The 15,508-nt window shown below is 53.1% G+C and overlaps 1 protein-coding gene and 1 long non-coding RNA gene across 3 annotated transcripts; one reads left to right on the top strand and one right to left on the bottom strand.

The window, feature by feature from the left end:
• Window positions 1-385: 385 nt before the first annotated feature.
• DLL4 (delta like canonical Notch ligand 4) lies at window positions 386-10,156 on the bottom strand. Of its 2 annotated transcripts, none has more exons than XM_072624535.1 (11): window positions 9,782-10,156; window positions 9,246-9,518; window positions 8,802-8,859; window positions 7,636-7,899; window positions 7,145-7,205; window positions 6,909-7,039; window positions 5,405-5,574; window positions 4,912-5,131; window positions 3,662-4,379; window positions 2,778-2,886; window positions 386-1,904 (listed from the first exon to the last, which is right to left on the bottom strand). In XM_072624535.1, exons 1-11 carry the CDS (start codon window positions 9,845-9,847, stop codon window positions 1,899-1,901), a joined length of 2,076 nt encoding a protein of 691 aa, XP_072480636.1. In that variant the 5' UTR covers window positions 9,848-10,156; the 3' UTR covers window positions 386-1,898. The 2 variants fall into 2 exon arrangements, with proteins under 2 accessions (XP_072480636.1, XP_072480637.1); XM_072624536.1 differs by having other exon boundaries at window positions 9,246-9,515; window positions 9,782-9,992.
• A 415-nt stretch (window positions 10,157-10,571) lies between these two features.
• On the top strand, window positions 10,572-12,485 carry LOC140514332 (uncharacterized). The gene is made up of 2 exons (XR_011970549.1): window positions 10,572-10,758; window positions 12,111-12,485. It is a non-coding gene; the product is annotated as an uncharacterized lncRNA (long non-coding RNA).
• The last annotated feature ends 3,023 nt before the right edge of the window (window positions 12,486-15,508 follow it).

Here is a 15,508-nt window from a genome sequence, read left to right as displayed (position 1 = left end):
TAGGTCTTCCTGACTCCAAGTGCAATGCTCCATGCACTGTACCACCCAGCTGTCTACCAGGGTTGGAGTCCTGGACTCACAAATCTAAGTTGAAGGAAAGGAGGAGAAGAAACTGCCATCTTGTGCTCCTTGAAGTAGTTGTGAATTGCCTGCCTACAGCTTGCTTCTCTTTCAGACACAGAAAGAGAGGACCAGGAGGAATTTTCCTGTGGGAACAGTAGAGGGAAGAGGCCCACCTAGAGCCAGCATCAGAGTATAGAAAGGACACATTTAGACTGAGCTGGTGTCTGCCAAGGCCTGGCTTAGAACACACATCCACACACAGTGTACCCCTCCATAGCCTCGTCAACTTCAGAAGACAGAAACCATAGCTAGACAACAACCATTTGGCAGACAGGGCTTGGCATTGTTTAAAGGGTAAAAAGGGTGGTAGAGGTTGGGAAACATTTCAACTCATCACAAAGATAGGACTCGAGAAGTAATAAACCTCTGTACATTTCTGTTCAGGATTATAAATACACATTATATACAAAATAATGTTATAAAATGTAGAAAGGTCAGTGCTTCTGATTCTTAAATTATTGAAATACTAGAACCAAAAATAAAAACTACGAAAAACAAAACAACCCCATATTATTGATTTTTGAAAGTCAGTTTCAAAAGTGGTCCAAGGGGCAGTAGTGAACAGTGAGAGCAGTATGAGGCCCCTGTCAGTGTTGATGGTTGTGGGTTGATTTTTTTTTCGGGGGGAGAGCAGAAATAAGGGAGAGGGAAGGAAGAGGATTCAGGCAACATCACTGTCCCCAACTTCCTCAGGTTTTGAAATATTATTGGCCAAAACTCCCTCCCTCCACCCCCACTTAGGTCCACCACCGTGGACTACCTCAATTCTGGGTAAATGAACTTGGCCAAATGCACACCGCTCAGCCGATAAAAGGGTCTGTAGCCACTGTCAACCCATGTAGGCAAGGGTACTGAGAGCTTGTTTTCCCAGCAGCCTAGCCCTGCCCCTTCATCTCATCTGTTTAGGCTGGGGTCTTGGTGCCATGGCCATGTGGACCAATGAGGCAAGCTGGAAACTGATTGACTGACGCATGGGAAGGGGAGGTGGAAAGTATGCCATCTTCTTTCTCTTCACCCCTAGCCACTAGTGATCCCATAATGGGCAAGGGGAGACAGGAACTAAAGCCTCAATAAACTGAGGCAAGAGGTTGGGATGGAGGGGTACTAAAGGGAAAAAAAAACGACAAAATGCAATGACAAGGCCTACATGCAGTAGTTTGGAGGCCAGGGCAGAGAGCTCTCCTCTCCCTTCAGGCCTATACCCCAGCTCGAATGGGCACCCCATCACTCCTCCACTATTGAGGTTCTATCATCACCCCCAGAAAATCTGCCCCTTCTCTTTCCCTCTCTCCCCTTGAAATTATGTCCAGCTGTTGCCAGAGTCTTCAGGTCCTGTGCTGGAGGCACTTCAGGAAAAACACCCATGATGCTGGTTGGGAGCCAGAGATGCTCAGACTTCGGCCCCCTGTAACATGGAGCACCCAAGGTCACCACCAAGGAAAGGTCGAGTTCTGGCCCAAGCTCCTAACAAAGGCGATTATTAGCTGAGCAGGCAGAGGTGATTGAGGTCTCTTCTGCTCTCCTCTCCATCTCCCTTTCAGCCTGTGGTAGCCCCCCTCAAAGGACTCCAAATAAAGGCATCCAGAAGGTAGACAAGGATATTGCATCTCTTGGTCAATTCACAGTCTGTCCAGTTCACCCAGTCCCCTCCTCCTCCTGAGAGCAGCACGTTGCATAATAAAAAACGTCCCCATCCAGGTCGCAATTGTAAACAATGCAGTAGGGAGGTCCAGCTGCTGGGGCCAAAGCCGGGACATCCTGGCCAGGCTCCTGCCTTATACCTAGGGGAAATAAATTAGGAGATGGAAAAGAAAGAAAAGGTTAGTCTGGGTCAGAGAATGATCCATTTAGGGCTAGATGGGGCCAAAGAGGTCACCTAGTCCAATCCCCTCATTTTATGGATGAGGGAACTGAGTCCTAGAGAGGGTCATTCACTTGCTCGGGGTAACACAGATAAGTAGAATTTGAACCCAGGTTTATCTCCACACCAACTCCAGTACACTACTCACTACACCACTCACACCTTCTCCCTGAATGGCAGATTAGTGGCACGTAAGGAACTAAGGTCAGTTATTATACTGAATGGAGAAAGAAAGGGAAATCCACCATCCTTCTCTGGACCTCTCTGCCTCTACCACATACCACAGCTTGTAAAATGCTATGCATAGCATACTTTTGAACAGTCCCCTATTCAGGAAGCTGGGCCAGGGCCATAAAGCAGTGTAATATGGTGATGGGGAGAAGGGGTGGGGGTGGGGAAGCAGGAATGGAAAGAGAAGGGGAGTCTCCCTCACCCACTAGCAGCTGGGAAGCAGAGCCTGGGAGTTGGCCTAATGCCACAGCTGGCCCAACCCAGCACTCATATAGGAGGAAGGGGCCCATCCCTGCCTCAACAGAGCTCTTGTTTCATACCCCAACTAGGGATGGGGCCAGCAGAGACTGAACAACCACTGGCTGAAGGCTACCTGTTCAGGCTAGGTCCTGACATTTACTCCCATTCAGGAGGCCAGAGGCAAATGGTGGCTAACCACAGCCATCAGGATAGGGTAAACTGGGTTTTCTTTGGAGTGCAAAGGGATACACATACACAAACACACACACAGACACAGACACACATACACACACACACATGACATTCCAAACCCCCAGCTCACCTCTGTGGCAATGACACACTCATTTCTCTCCTCTGATATCAAACACACTGACTGGTACATGGAATCTCGAGGGGAGCATATTGCTGATATCCGACACTCTGGCTTTTCACTGCAGGGAACAAGAGGCAGTGTGAAAAACTGAAATGGGGAAGACGGGGGAAAAACAGGGGTACTGACTCACAAGGCAGGAGAAGTAAGAGTCAACACAGCACAAGAAGAGAACTGACCATTGTCTACAACCTATTTAGTATCTCTGTTGAAGATCAAAGAAATTCCTGTGTGGCCAAAAGAAAAATTCAGGAAGAATTTGAAGACCACCCCCAGGTACTTGAATTCACTGTCTCTCTCAACATGACTGAAGGATCCCCCTGGGCCTTTGAAAAGGCTAAAATTCTCACCAGAAGTATGAGTGGCAAAGATGAGCTCAAGAAGGGGAAAGAGATAGGGGCTGGATCTGTGGTTTCACTGTTCTAGGGGACTTCTGGGTAAGGGAATTCCCTCTACAAAGGCAATCTATAGTCCTAAAGAGTTACCTAGAACACTGAGGTTAAATGGTTTGCCCCAAGGTCACACAGCTAGTATGAGGCTACGATGTGACTACCCAAAGTCTTCCCAACTTTGATACCTGCTCTCTGTCTTCACTACATGCTACTACTCAGTAGAGGTAAAAAGAGGAGGAATCAGATTCTTGACAACCCTTTTCCTCTCAGGAACCCTATTCCTGAAGGATCCAGTGGTACCTTGGAGGTCACCCTAAGCTGACATAGAAGCATTCCCCAGCAGAAGCAAAAACTGGGACAAGAGGCACTGGGATGGGTGACAGTCCCACATGAGAAGCTAAAGCCCATATTAGATCCCCACCCGTGACCAGTCCAAACTCTCACCTATGTAATCGTAGTGGTGCCTTCTCCCCTAAGCTCTTGTCATTAGGTGAATACTTCCCCAGTGTGACCCCCCGCCCCAGAGGTCCTGGGGCCAAATTGTAGTCTGTGTGTTTCTGCTGCTTGCTGCAGTTGGATTTGTCCACATCACAGTCCACTTCTAGCTCCTTCTTCTGGTTGGTGTTCTTTAGTTGGGTGGCAGGAATAAGGTTGTCTTTCTGAAAGTCTGACAAGTTGTTCATGGCCTCCCTGCCACCAGCCTCTGGCCTCCGAAGCCGAAGCTGCCTCACGGCTACTGCCACCATTCCCAGGAGTACCAGGATGGCTGCCAGTCCCACACCCAGTGAGACAGCCACCCAGGGGAAACCTGAAGTTGGCTTCATCACTGGCGCTGTAGGGAACAGGTACTCGCAGCGACTGCCCATGAAGTCATAGGGGCAATTGCAGACAAAACTGTCTGAGGAGAGGCCAGTGTAGCAGGTGCCTCCATTCAAGCATGGTCCAGAGACACAGGCATTGCCCACTGTCCGAAGCTCACAGTTCCGGCCCGAGAAGCCAGGGGGACAGGCGCAGACATAGGCATTCACCAAGTCATGACAGGTGCCACCGTGGGCACAGGGATTTCGTGCACAATCATTGATGTTGATCTCACAGTGGGGGCCGGTGAATCCTGGGCGGCAACGACAGGCACGGGTAGGACCCCATTCTAGACACTGCGCCCCTGGAGGGAAATGAAAGGGAGACTTGGGTCAGCCCCTGCCTGAGATTTGAAAGCAGGAAGAACCCTTCTCCCCAGGGGTGGAGTCAGAGGGTCTGTCCCTATAGTAGAAGGGAATTCCTAAGGGCTAGCCTTCACAATCTCTTACTCTGTCATTTTGATTAATTCAACAAGTATCATATTGGCCTGAATTTAGTTCAGGTTCTTTCCTCTCTAAACCAGAGTTGTTCACAGTGTCCAACCCAACTCCCTTTCCCCCACCACCATCTTGATCAGGTACTGACTACTGGAGTAGATGGAACCCATCACCTTCACCAAGACACCCCTTCATGGGCTGAGCTCAGCACCCCGAGCCCATACTCCTTCGCTACTTCCACCCCATTCTGTCACATGGTGATGAAGAAAGTCTTCCATTGATCATTGCTTTCCCACCCAAATGCTGCCTCAGGCCTGGACAAGCAACAGAAGGTGGCCTCAGAAGGTGGGCAACTCAGAAGGGCCCAAGGTGGGCAGGAAGGGAGAAAACGGGACACACCGTTGGCACAAGGGTTGCTGGTGCACCTGTCCACCTTCTTCTCGCAGTTGGAACCGGTGAAGCTGGGGGGACACTCGCAGGCATAGCTGGCCCCATGCTCTTGCTCCCGACAGGAGCCCCCATTGAAGCAGGGTGAGTCGGCGCAGCTCAGGATGCTGTGCTCACAATGAGGGCCGTAGTAGCTAGGTGGGCACAGGCAGTGATAGCCATCTTCCTGATCCTGGGGAAGAGGAGGCCCCGGTGGCCAGAGTCAGACACTAGCCTTGGAGGAGCAGGAGGGGGAGGGGATCCAGGAAGGGCCAGACTAGACCCTAAGAAGCAAGTTTTCTTAGCTTGCTTTTACTTTCAATCCCAGTATGGAAGCAGGTGGCCTCCTGGGTAGATACTATTCTACAAAATAGCTTTTCTACTCTCTCTTCTCTTCCCTCCCTGGGCCCATAGGGTCATATTGGGCTCTCAGGGTAAGAACCGGGAAGCAAAGAGGGATACTCACCTTGCAGCTTCCTCCATTGCGACAAGGGTTGCTGTCGCACTCACTGATCTCATCTTCACAGTCTACACCTGTGAAGCCTGGCCGGCAGGTGCACGTATAACCACGCTGACCACTATTGGAACATGTGCCCCCATTCTGGCATGGGGCATGGTGAGTACAGTAGTTCAGGTCTGCAGAAGCAATAGATTGGGTTGGTTGAATGGATTAGGAAGGAAGAAATGGGAAACAAACATAAAAGAGGTTTTTCAACGCAAAGAAGGACTCTGAATTTGGCTTCAACTCCACAAATGTAATGTCTCCATAGCTTATAAAGATTTCTTGAACCCTATCTTTTTTTTAAAAGATGGAGATGTCTCATGTTTCAATGCCTACCGACTTTCAGGTTGTGTTGGATTTCCATTTTTGTGTGTGAGAGGGACAGGAAGATTAACAGAGCCAGCCAAGCAAGGACAGAGAATGAAGGCAGAAGGGAGATACTCCTATATATTCATTAAATGAGATAATATATGCAAAGTATTTTGCAAACCATCAAGTACTGTATAAATGCTGGCTGTTATTGTCCCATCATCAAAACACAAAGTTCCTTTTTTGGCAGACATGCTTTGGGCTAAGCCCTTCAGCTTTCATTTTAGGTGTCATTATTAACACTACATGGCAATTCTTAGGTTGCCTAAATTTATGAAGACACTCACCTAAGGGCTGGTTGACTAAGGAGGAAATAAATTGGACTGAGGAAAGGGAACTTCCTCTCCCTGCTGTGAACACACACTCATCGTCTATAAATGTAGGCATCTTGTGTACTAAAGTCCCTTAAGGGTCTGAAAGAGTGAAGAGATCTCCTTTATTGGTCTCCTGAATGACTATTAAAGACAGAGGTTCAGGGAAAAATAAAGTTCAGTATGTAATGAGAACAGAAACTGAGGACAGAAGATTGTATATTTTCGTGAGGAGAATATGTTTGTACACGGCTCAGTCCAAGAGGCACCTACAGCTAGTCAGCTTCTGGGTCTTGGGAGCACACCTACTAGACAGCTGTTAAGGGGAGAATTACAGGAACAGCAGAGGCAAGGTGAACAAACACCCTAGGGGGTTAATAGATAACTACCCCAGGTGAAAAAAAGGCCCGTGATCCCCCATTCCCTTCCCTACTCAGCCTTGCCTTGGTATTTACAAGCCCTATCTCTCCCAAAAGCAACAATCACTTGGCTTCACACCTTCTCTAGCCACCAAGACCCATGAAGAACTTAAAGAGAAGTCTTATACATCCAACTGCAAGCACATAGGTCCACTACATATATTCCCTACAATGGTGAAAACTCAGGCATCTTCCACTATGCTGGAGAGACTTGAGGGAACCAAGGTAGCCAAATAGGTTTGCCTGTCTGGACACCACACAGAATGGGAACAAGGCAGGGCAAATGCCCTTGCCACATGCTTCTCTTCCCTGTGTCCAACTTGCCACTCCTTCCTCCTAAGAGACCCTCTTCTCTTCTCTTGAACCCACCTTGATCACAGAAGAGGCCACCCCAGCCTTCATCACAGGTACACTGCCAAGGGATGCTACAGGTACCATGTCGACATCCATTATGGGGGATACACTTATCACATAGGCGACCCTGCCAGCCTGGTCGGCAACTGTGGAATGGGAATGAGACTCGTGAGGCACATTGAAACTATGGTGGAACAGTAACCATGGATTCCACCCACCGCCCCCCAACAACTTCTTTTGAAATTACTTACAGGCATTCCCCGGGTTTGTTGCAATAACCATTCTGCTCAGTGCAGCCTGACAGACAGATGGCTGAAGAAAGAAGATAGGGCTATGTGAATATGTGTCTTGGCAACAAGTAGGCATCAAAATCCAAGCCTGACCTTGAGGACCCCAGCAGCTAATACAAGAAGATCCTCAAAAGACAAGTATCACAAAGGGTCAGGAAAGTAAACTGAGGCTCAGAGAAACAAGACTGGGTAGGGGATGGCAGAATACTGTTACTTAAGCTAGGAGTCCTAAACTTTTCTAGGAGTCCTAAGGAATGTCAAACCTAGAGTCAACCCAAAGGCATATGAGATGAAGATAAATTGTGTTATATTTACTGTAGGCTACAGGGCCAGGCCCAAGGGGCTTTCCTAAGAGGCCTATAAAGGAAAATCAGGAGCCAGAGCCCATAACATCTCTTTTGTCCCCAACAAGACACTGAGATCTATAATAGGAAGGGGACCTCCATACTTACGCTGGCCACAATATTCTCCAGTCCATCCTGGCAGACAGGAGAGGCTGCCATCAGCCTGGCACACATAGTGTCCAAAGTGGTCATCTCTGCTTCTGCAGAGCCGAGAGCAGCTATCTCCATAGTAGTTGTCGCTGCAGATGACTCGGTAGGAGTATCGGAGTCTTGTAAGGGGCCCACTCTGCTCATCCAACGACCAGTTCTCACCCACTGCTAGTGGTCTTTGGATAGCCATCTTGCTGATAAGTGTATCTGTAGGAAGGGGCTCTGAAAGGCAAAAGAAGAGTGATCTGTAAGACTGGAGCATTCTAGATTTCCATTGTACTCATGGGCCCAGAGAGCCCCTTTCCCTTATTTGCCCCTGACTAGGCTGGTAGAAAATAGTCCTCCTGTAGGAAGGTCAAGGTAAGGCTAAGAATGAGAAGCCATAGGAACTGAAGAGTATAGATCATTACTTATTCCAGCAGATGCACAAGGCTACTACCACCAGAGATCCCCAATAAGACCAGTAAAAATTAAACGAGGCTGTCTTCATGGGGACCAAAGTGGGAAGGATGGCATAACAGGGCGAAGACCCGCTAAAATCAAAGAAGCAAATCGTTTTCCACACTTCCTGGGTAGGGCACAGCAAGCTCCCATGGGTGCCCTATCTCTTGGCTCTGTATAGGAGAGGCGGGGAGAAAGTTGGGTGTTGGTTTTTTTTTTTTAATCCCCTTTTCAAAGTGAGAATTGTTGTGCTGCTGAAATATCCTTTTCCTCTGTGTCAGAACAACATCCCAAAACCATTATTCCCTTTCCAAAAGAGCGGAATTCGCAAAAGGTGTAAAATACAGGAAGGGGCCCGTCAGTGCCTCTGGCAACCGCTGGCCTTTCTCACCGCCATGCTCCCCACGTTCCCACGCCAAAAATAACCCGCAGGAAACTCAATTGTGCTAGAGATTAGGGAGCTGGCGGAATCAGGGCGGCCAGAGAGGGGCGCAGCTTCTGAGCCCAATGGAAGCAGCCCAGGCATAGATCACACCACCCACGACCTTCTCTCGTCGATGCCCCCACTCCCCAACTGAAAAAAAATCCCACTTGTTTCCCCCTCATCCCCAGGTTAACCCTGCAGGTCCTGGCTGTGTGCTGCGCGATATCGCCCCCCAGTGGCCTCGAAACCTGCTTCTCACCTGGTGGCAGGTTGTCCCCCGGCGCGTGCCAGGCCTCAATGATGAGCGAGAAGGTGCCCTGGGGAGAAGGTGGGGAAATGAGAGAGAGAGCTATGAGTGAGCCCTGGAGAAGGGGAGGAGCGGGGCTGCCTACGAGAGAGGGGAGGGGGGACGAGGAGACAGAGGCAAAGAAGGAGGGTAGGAGGGGGAGGCCGCCGCGCGGCAGCCGGTTTAATTAACTTAATTGCGGGATACAATTACAGTGCCCCAGGTCAACATAACGGGTTTGCTCGAGTACGCGAGCGGGCGGAGAGAGGCGGCCTCTTCTCCAAGCTTCACGCGCTAACGCATTTCTTTCCTCCTCCCCGCTCCCTCCGAGAGGTCGGGGATTGAAACATCTCGGAATAGAAAGAGGGTACGCCTCCCCCAAGGCTCTCAAAGGCGCCTCCGGGGGCGAGCGCTCACCGGCCAGGTAAAGTTAAACGGCAGCTGGAGGGGGTTTCGGCCGCCTCCGCGGCTCTCCTCTCCGACGGCGAAGGAGTTGGTGCCCAGCACCGGCGTGGAGACGCTGCCAAAGGTGCAGGGCCCAGGCGACAGAACTGCCTGGAAGTGCTTGAGGCAGATGCGGAAGAAGGTCCGGCAGTGGGGCTCGCAGGGCCGGCCGCTGGCCAGCACTCCTTTCTCGTTGGCAAATTCACGAAGCTGAAGCTGGAAGACACCCGAACCGGCTGCCCGCTGCTACAGAGGGACGGGACGGGAAGAGAAGGGAAGGGAGGGAAGGGAGAGCAGAGGAGAGGAGAGGAGAGGAGAGGAGAGGAGAGGAGAGGAGAGGAGAGGAGGAGAGAGGAGAGAGAAGGGGAGAGGAGAGGAGAGGAAAAAGAAGAGAGGAGGAGAGGAGAGGAGAGGAGGAGAAGAAAAGAGAGGCACGGTCAGTCAACGACGAGTCCTTGAGCTCAGGGGCCAGGACGGGCGGAGAGGGGCCGGCCGGTTGGGGACTTTACCTGCTGCCACAAAGCCGCCAGCAGCAGCAACGCCCAGTGGGAGAGCTTCCCGGAGGCGGCCGCCATCCCGCGGGGCTCCGCTCTCCTGCCTGCCTCCTTGCCTTCGGGCAACCGGTGATCTGCTATCTGGCGACACTCGACTGCCCAGGGGTGCGCCCTTGCTGGTTCTTCTAGGTTTACAACCTAAACCGCAGCGATGGCGGGGGTAGAGGAGGGTCAGGTAATCCAGGTGCGGGCGGACAGGAAAGCGTTCTCCTTGCGGGGGTGTAATCCTGGCGAGGGCGGGCGCCCCGTATTAACTCCTCGGAGTCTGTCGGAGGAGGACAGGCAGCGCCTACTCCAGCTGCTCCCTAGTCTGTGCGCAGCGCTGGGACTGGAACCTGCGCGCCCCAGAGCCCTCCTTATATATACTTGGCGCTTATCCTCGCTGGCCTGTCACTCAGACTCAGTTGGTCACTCTCCCCTCCCCTCTCGGCCTCTCTTCTCAGCCGAGCCCAGCGCCTCCGGGAGCGAGCCCCCGCCCCTGCCGCCACTGCCGCCGTAGCCCCCGCCCTCCTGTGCCCCCACCCCGAGCCCAGGTGCCCTGGCAGTCAGGGATCGGTGGGGCTGGGGGCTGGGGGCTGGAGGCTTCCAATTTTATCTTTTGCTGGGGAAGAGGAGAGAGAAATAAAATAGGTTGGGGAGGGGTAAGGATGAAGAGGGAGAGAGGGGAGGGAAGGGGAGTTCCCGGATGACCACGGGGCCGGGAGACTGGGGAGTCCCCGTGGGCGGCGCGTCCCAGCCCAGCCCTGGGTCACCTGCACCCCTTTCACAGGTAGGAAGTGCAAACTTAGGGAAAGCGAAACCAGTGACTTAGCTGAGGTCAGACCCCCACCCCCACCTCCTTTCCAGAGGTTTGGAGTGGAACCTTAGAAACTGGAGTGGGAGAGGAAGAGGCTTCCAGCTTCCCCCATCTCCATATGTGACATGGACCTCAGGCGAGTTAACCTTTTGATTACTAATCCAGACTAGGTGGGGGAGGGGGGATGTTCTGTGAGTGCCCCCTACCCCCTGCCTGCCCTCGGCGGACGCGTGCCAGCCTCTGGGGCGCGTGGTCCCCAAGGTGGGGGAGGGGCTATGGGGTGAGAGAGGGAGGAAAGGGGGCGCGTCCTCAGCTGTATGTTAATGAGAGGTCGGTCCTGCCCCTGCCCCCAGCCGCTCTCACCTGGGCCCAGCTCCAGCCTGTGGGCTCCAAGGGAGACGCGAAGACCCAGTCCTGTGGTCTGGATCCCTGGGGCGCTCAGCGGGAGAGACAAGGTGGTCACAAACCATTCTAGCTATGAGAAGGGTGATGGGCAAAGAGGGACGGACCCGACTCTCCTTTCCCTCGGGTCAAAGGTGGGAAACTGAGGCCTGGCCCGAGGCCTGATCTGAGGCTCAGGGGAGCACAGACCTTCCCACGCCCTGCACCCTAGACGCACCCAGCTCCCGTAGGCCGCTCATCCTCACTCTTCTGAATCTCTCCTACTCAACTGCTTTCACGGAATCCTGCGCAGCTTGGGGAGGTTGTAGGACTGTTGTTCCTTGATCTCCGGAGTGCCAGGGTGCTCTCGGCTATGCCCAGAGCTGCAGAAGGCCGGGTGGCTTCAGCTGTCAGCTCTCCCCGCGTGGTGATAGCTTTGGCTGGGCGATAAGATCGGCACGGGGGGAGCGGGGACGCGGTGCGGGGACCCGGGGGAGGAGGGGAAGGGGGGGGAAGCGGCGCGCGGGGCTGAACAGCTGCTTGCGCGGTGAGCGTGGTCTGATTTTTGACTCACGGGCGGGGGGCGGTGCGGAAAGAGGGAGGTGGTGAGAGGTAAAGAAATCCAGGGAGATTGGACTGTGTGTTGGGGGAGGGGGGAGGTGATGAGAGGGACCTGGGGGGGGGGTTCCCCACGCACGGCCACCCCTCCCAGCCCCCACTACCATCTGGCACGAGCGGGTTGGCGTGGGGGAGCCGGGCTGGAGTGGGGCGGGGGCCGGCAGATGGGCCCAGGCTGCTCTCTCTAGCTAATGTAGGTTACATGCAGGCAGAGAACCCAGGCCCGAGGGAAGAGTGAGCCCCAGGCTTGCCTCCCGGCTTTCTAGGCAAAGGGGTTCCTAAATCCCTGTTCTCATCCCACAGTTTTTAAAAAACCAACCGAGAATGCCAAGGGCTGCCCCTTTATCCTTCACTAGGGTGACCTGACTTCCCCATCCCCACTTTGGAAGGAGAAATGTTCTGGTCCTCAAAGCTCTAGCCCAAAGTACTGGCCTTTTCAGCATTTTCTCCCGAAACCTTTTTCATTCTTTTCCCATCCTTTTTTCTCAGGTTCCCAGACTATAAGATGAACATTTGGGTCATATCCAACGCAGAAATGGAACCACTGACAACCTCCTTAACTCAGGAGAATGCTGCAGGGTTGGGAATAGGACTCAAGAATCCAGCTCTCACACCAATCTCGTCCATCCTCAACTGGATATGGGCCCTGGTCTCTCTCAAGGTTTGGGCTCCTCTCCAAACATATGTCTTCTAGCTGCCGTCGTCCTTCCCCAAAACGTTCCTCTGTCTGCTCCTCCAGGCTGCTATCCAGAAATAGCCCAAGATCTTCGTCCCAGGGCGAGGGGAAATCCAAGAGGTCTCAGAGGAGACAGGCCCTGTTTGTGGAGAGGAAAAGGTTAAATAAATGCTCATCATCAAAAAGCATTTAGGAGGAGTCTCTGCACATGGCGCTATAATAGGAGCTCATTATCGCGTTCCGGGTCCCCTCTCGAACTCCCTCTGCTCCAATGCTTTCTTTGCCCCTTGGGTAGGCGAAAGCCTCTATTGGAGGGGGGAGTGGAGAGTGGGAACAGGGTGATGGACTGAAGGCCCAAAGAAAAATCTAACGACTTTGAAGTCAGGATTCCCACTCGCACAGTGTTTCTGTTCTTTTCCCATCACCCCCACTCAGGGTTTCTGGACTGGAAAGTCAAACACGTGACTAGGGAGCTCGGAGACCCTGCGGGGTTCGAGTCCAATTGCAATCCTGACCGGGGTGGGCTGGTTCTGAAGCTTTCCTCCTCCGCTAGACTCCTGCAGAAGGCCAAGGGGCAGAACTTCTATCCCCTCCCCTCTCATCCTATGCCGCCCCCTCGCCGGGACGGGATGGGAAGATGTTTTAGCCGCACAGTTGTCCGTCCGAATCCATGGAAGGACTTGGCTGGACCAGGACGTGAGTGCTGCACGGCCAAGGACCAGTTTTTAGATATTAGGCCCTGGTGCCGGGCTCCTTCCTGTAAATGGGGTTAGAGGCCGGGGCCAGCTCCATGCGTTGAGTTCAGGGATCCAACAATAAGTAGCTTTCCAAGCTAGCCTCCAAGTTTTAATGACGGAGAGTATCTAATCACAGACTGGGGGAGCACAAAACGTTAAATGGGCCTTACATTGCAAACTTGGACTGCCCAGCTCCAGACTCGCCTAAATTCGTAGAACCCTCGGAGGTAACTTTTTCCCCACCCAATGCCCTCTTCCTTCCCACATCCATATAGGGAGATTGGGTGCAGAACAGAGCAACAGAGCTTATGGCGAAAAACTTCCTCGCCTTTTTGCACCCCAAGGGGTAGGGCTCTTAGTGGATTCTCTGTTTGGGTGGCAGGGTCCTTGGGGATAAGCAGGCAGCCTGGCAGAAGTGCGGCCGGGGCCTTGGGCGCCTGTAAGCCTGCTGGGCTGGGGAAGGGGCAGGAGGCAGCGGAACGGTGGGTGGGGCGGGAGATGGAGTTGGGGCCGCCACCCTTAAGCCTGGAGGGGCGCTGCTGCGGTCGCGGCGGAGGGGGCGGGGGGAGTGCGCGGGAGGCGGCCAGCGAGCTGCACAGAAGGCGGGGAGATTTGCAAACTGTTGCTGCCACATGGCTGCTCCCTTCTGCCCATTCACATTGTAATGAGGCCGGCGCGTGCCTCATCTGCCGCAGGGCGCTGCCACGCGCCAGCCCGGCACGCCGTGTGCCAACTGGGGCAGCGGGGCCGCCGAGGGCTGCCAACTAAGTGGGGGCGCAGCCCCAGCGTGCCAGAGGCTCGGGGCGGGGGGGAGCGGGAGCTGGAGTGCGGTCGAGATGTCCCCTGAAGTTACTCGATCCTTGGCCCTGCGATTGGGCGAAAAGAGGCGAAGCCCGGGACCCGGAGGGCTGTGGCTGGGGCCGCGCCCCCTCCCCCCAGCGGCTCCTTGCTCCCCGCTCCCGGATCGATGCAGCCGCTCCCCGCAGATGTGCCCCGGCCGCGCTGCTCCCCATCTGCCGCTGCGCGCACCTGCCGGTCAATAAATCGATTTTACAATTTAATGCAGCAGCTTCCCGCCCGGGACAGATGCCGCTGCAGCGCTACCTCTGCCCCCTCCTCCACCCCAGGGGGCTTCCTCCACCTCGGACTTGGGACTCCTCGGTCGACTCCCAGTCTCCTCCAGCTCGGTCTAGTTCACCTCTTTCTGGGAGGGTGATTCGATGAAGAGAAGAGGGCGTCTTTGCTCCCATGTTCCCGCGTTCCTGCAGCTGCCCTCAGGGCCACCTCTAGTTTCTGATCCACCTGCTTGGGGCCTTTCAGAGTGGGGAGACTGGAACTCTCGAAAGAAGGCCCTAAGACTGCTAACGAGGGTTCGGGCCTAAGGTGTGTTCATCTGGAAGCCAAAAAGAAGCAGTTTGGAGTTTCCAAGGGCCTGAGCGATGGATTAGGTTATGTGATGTGAAAAGGAGAATAAGATGATGCTGTGAGATTTGGGGGAACATCTGGCTGCGTGAACATCGAAGACGAAAGACAGGGGAGACATGAACTTCTCCCCATGTTGAGCTGAAGATGTAAAGGGCATAGATCCTGGGGTGGGGGGAGGGAGGTTAGGACAGGAAGGATAGGGGAGCTGGACTCCTCGGTTAATCAACAAGTGTTCATTAAGAGCCTACCTTATACCAGGTTCTGTGGACAAGTACAGCTAATGAAACCATCCCTACTGGAAATAAAACTTATATTCTGCTGTGAGAGACTCATAAAAGCCAATAAATATCTCCTGAAGGAGTTGACAGAGAGCTGAAATCCCTGGGGATATCCACAGATGAGGACAGGAGTGAATGAAATGAGAAAAGGCTAAAGCAGTATGGTCAAAAACTACCAAGATGGTGGAGACAGTTAGAAAAGTGGAAAGAGGCAGGTGAGGAAGGCCAAGTAAGATGGAGGAGAAGCTTTTGGATCTACCTAGGGAAAAGCGATGAGTGGCCCACTAGAATTTGTGTCATTAAAACCAAACTGGACAGCATTAGGTGCTTGTGCACTCCAAATATTGGGGTAGGAAGAAGAAAAATTGACCAGAATGTTGAAGGCAAGAGGAAGTGAGGGGTTTTTGAGGGACTGCCCCAACTGTGCTTGGATGCTGAGAAGAGTCCTGTGACATCCCATGCATGACGAATAAGCTATTGATGGGAAAAGGCTTTTAGCCTGGGAAGCAGAAGGTCCTCCTTGGAGACTAGTGAGAAGGCTAATTAGGTAGGCAGTGGGTAAAGTGGAAACCTGGGTCCAATTCCTGGTTATACCACTTACTAATTCTGTGACTTCAAGCAAGTCTCCTGCTCTCTGGGCCTGGTTTCACCTCATTTGTAAAATGATAGGGTTGGTCAGGGATTCTTAACTGGGGGGTCCACTGACCTCCATGGTGTCCTTAGATAGATTTCAGGAGTCGGTGGACCTAGATGAGAGAAATAAAATCACGT

Source organism: Notamacropus eugenii, chromosome 7 (genome assembly GCF_028372415.1).
Source record: "Notamacropus eugenii isolate mMacEug1 chromosome 7, mMacEug1.pri_v2, whole genome shotgun sequence".
In the NCBI taxonomy this organism is placed as follows: domain Eukaryota; kingdom Metazoa; phylum Chordata; class Mammalia; order Diprotodontia; family Macropodidae; genus Notamacropus; species Notamacropus eugenii.
The sequence above is the reverse complement of the archived record's forward strand: the minus strand, read 5'-3'. Positions and strand labels throughout refer to the sequence as shown.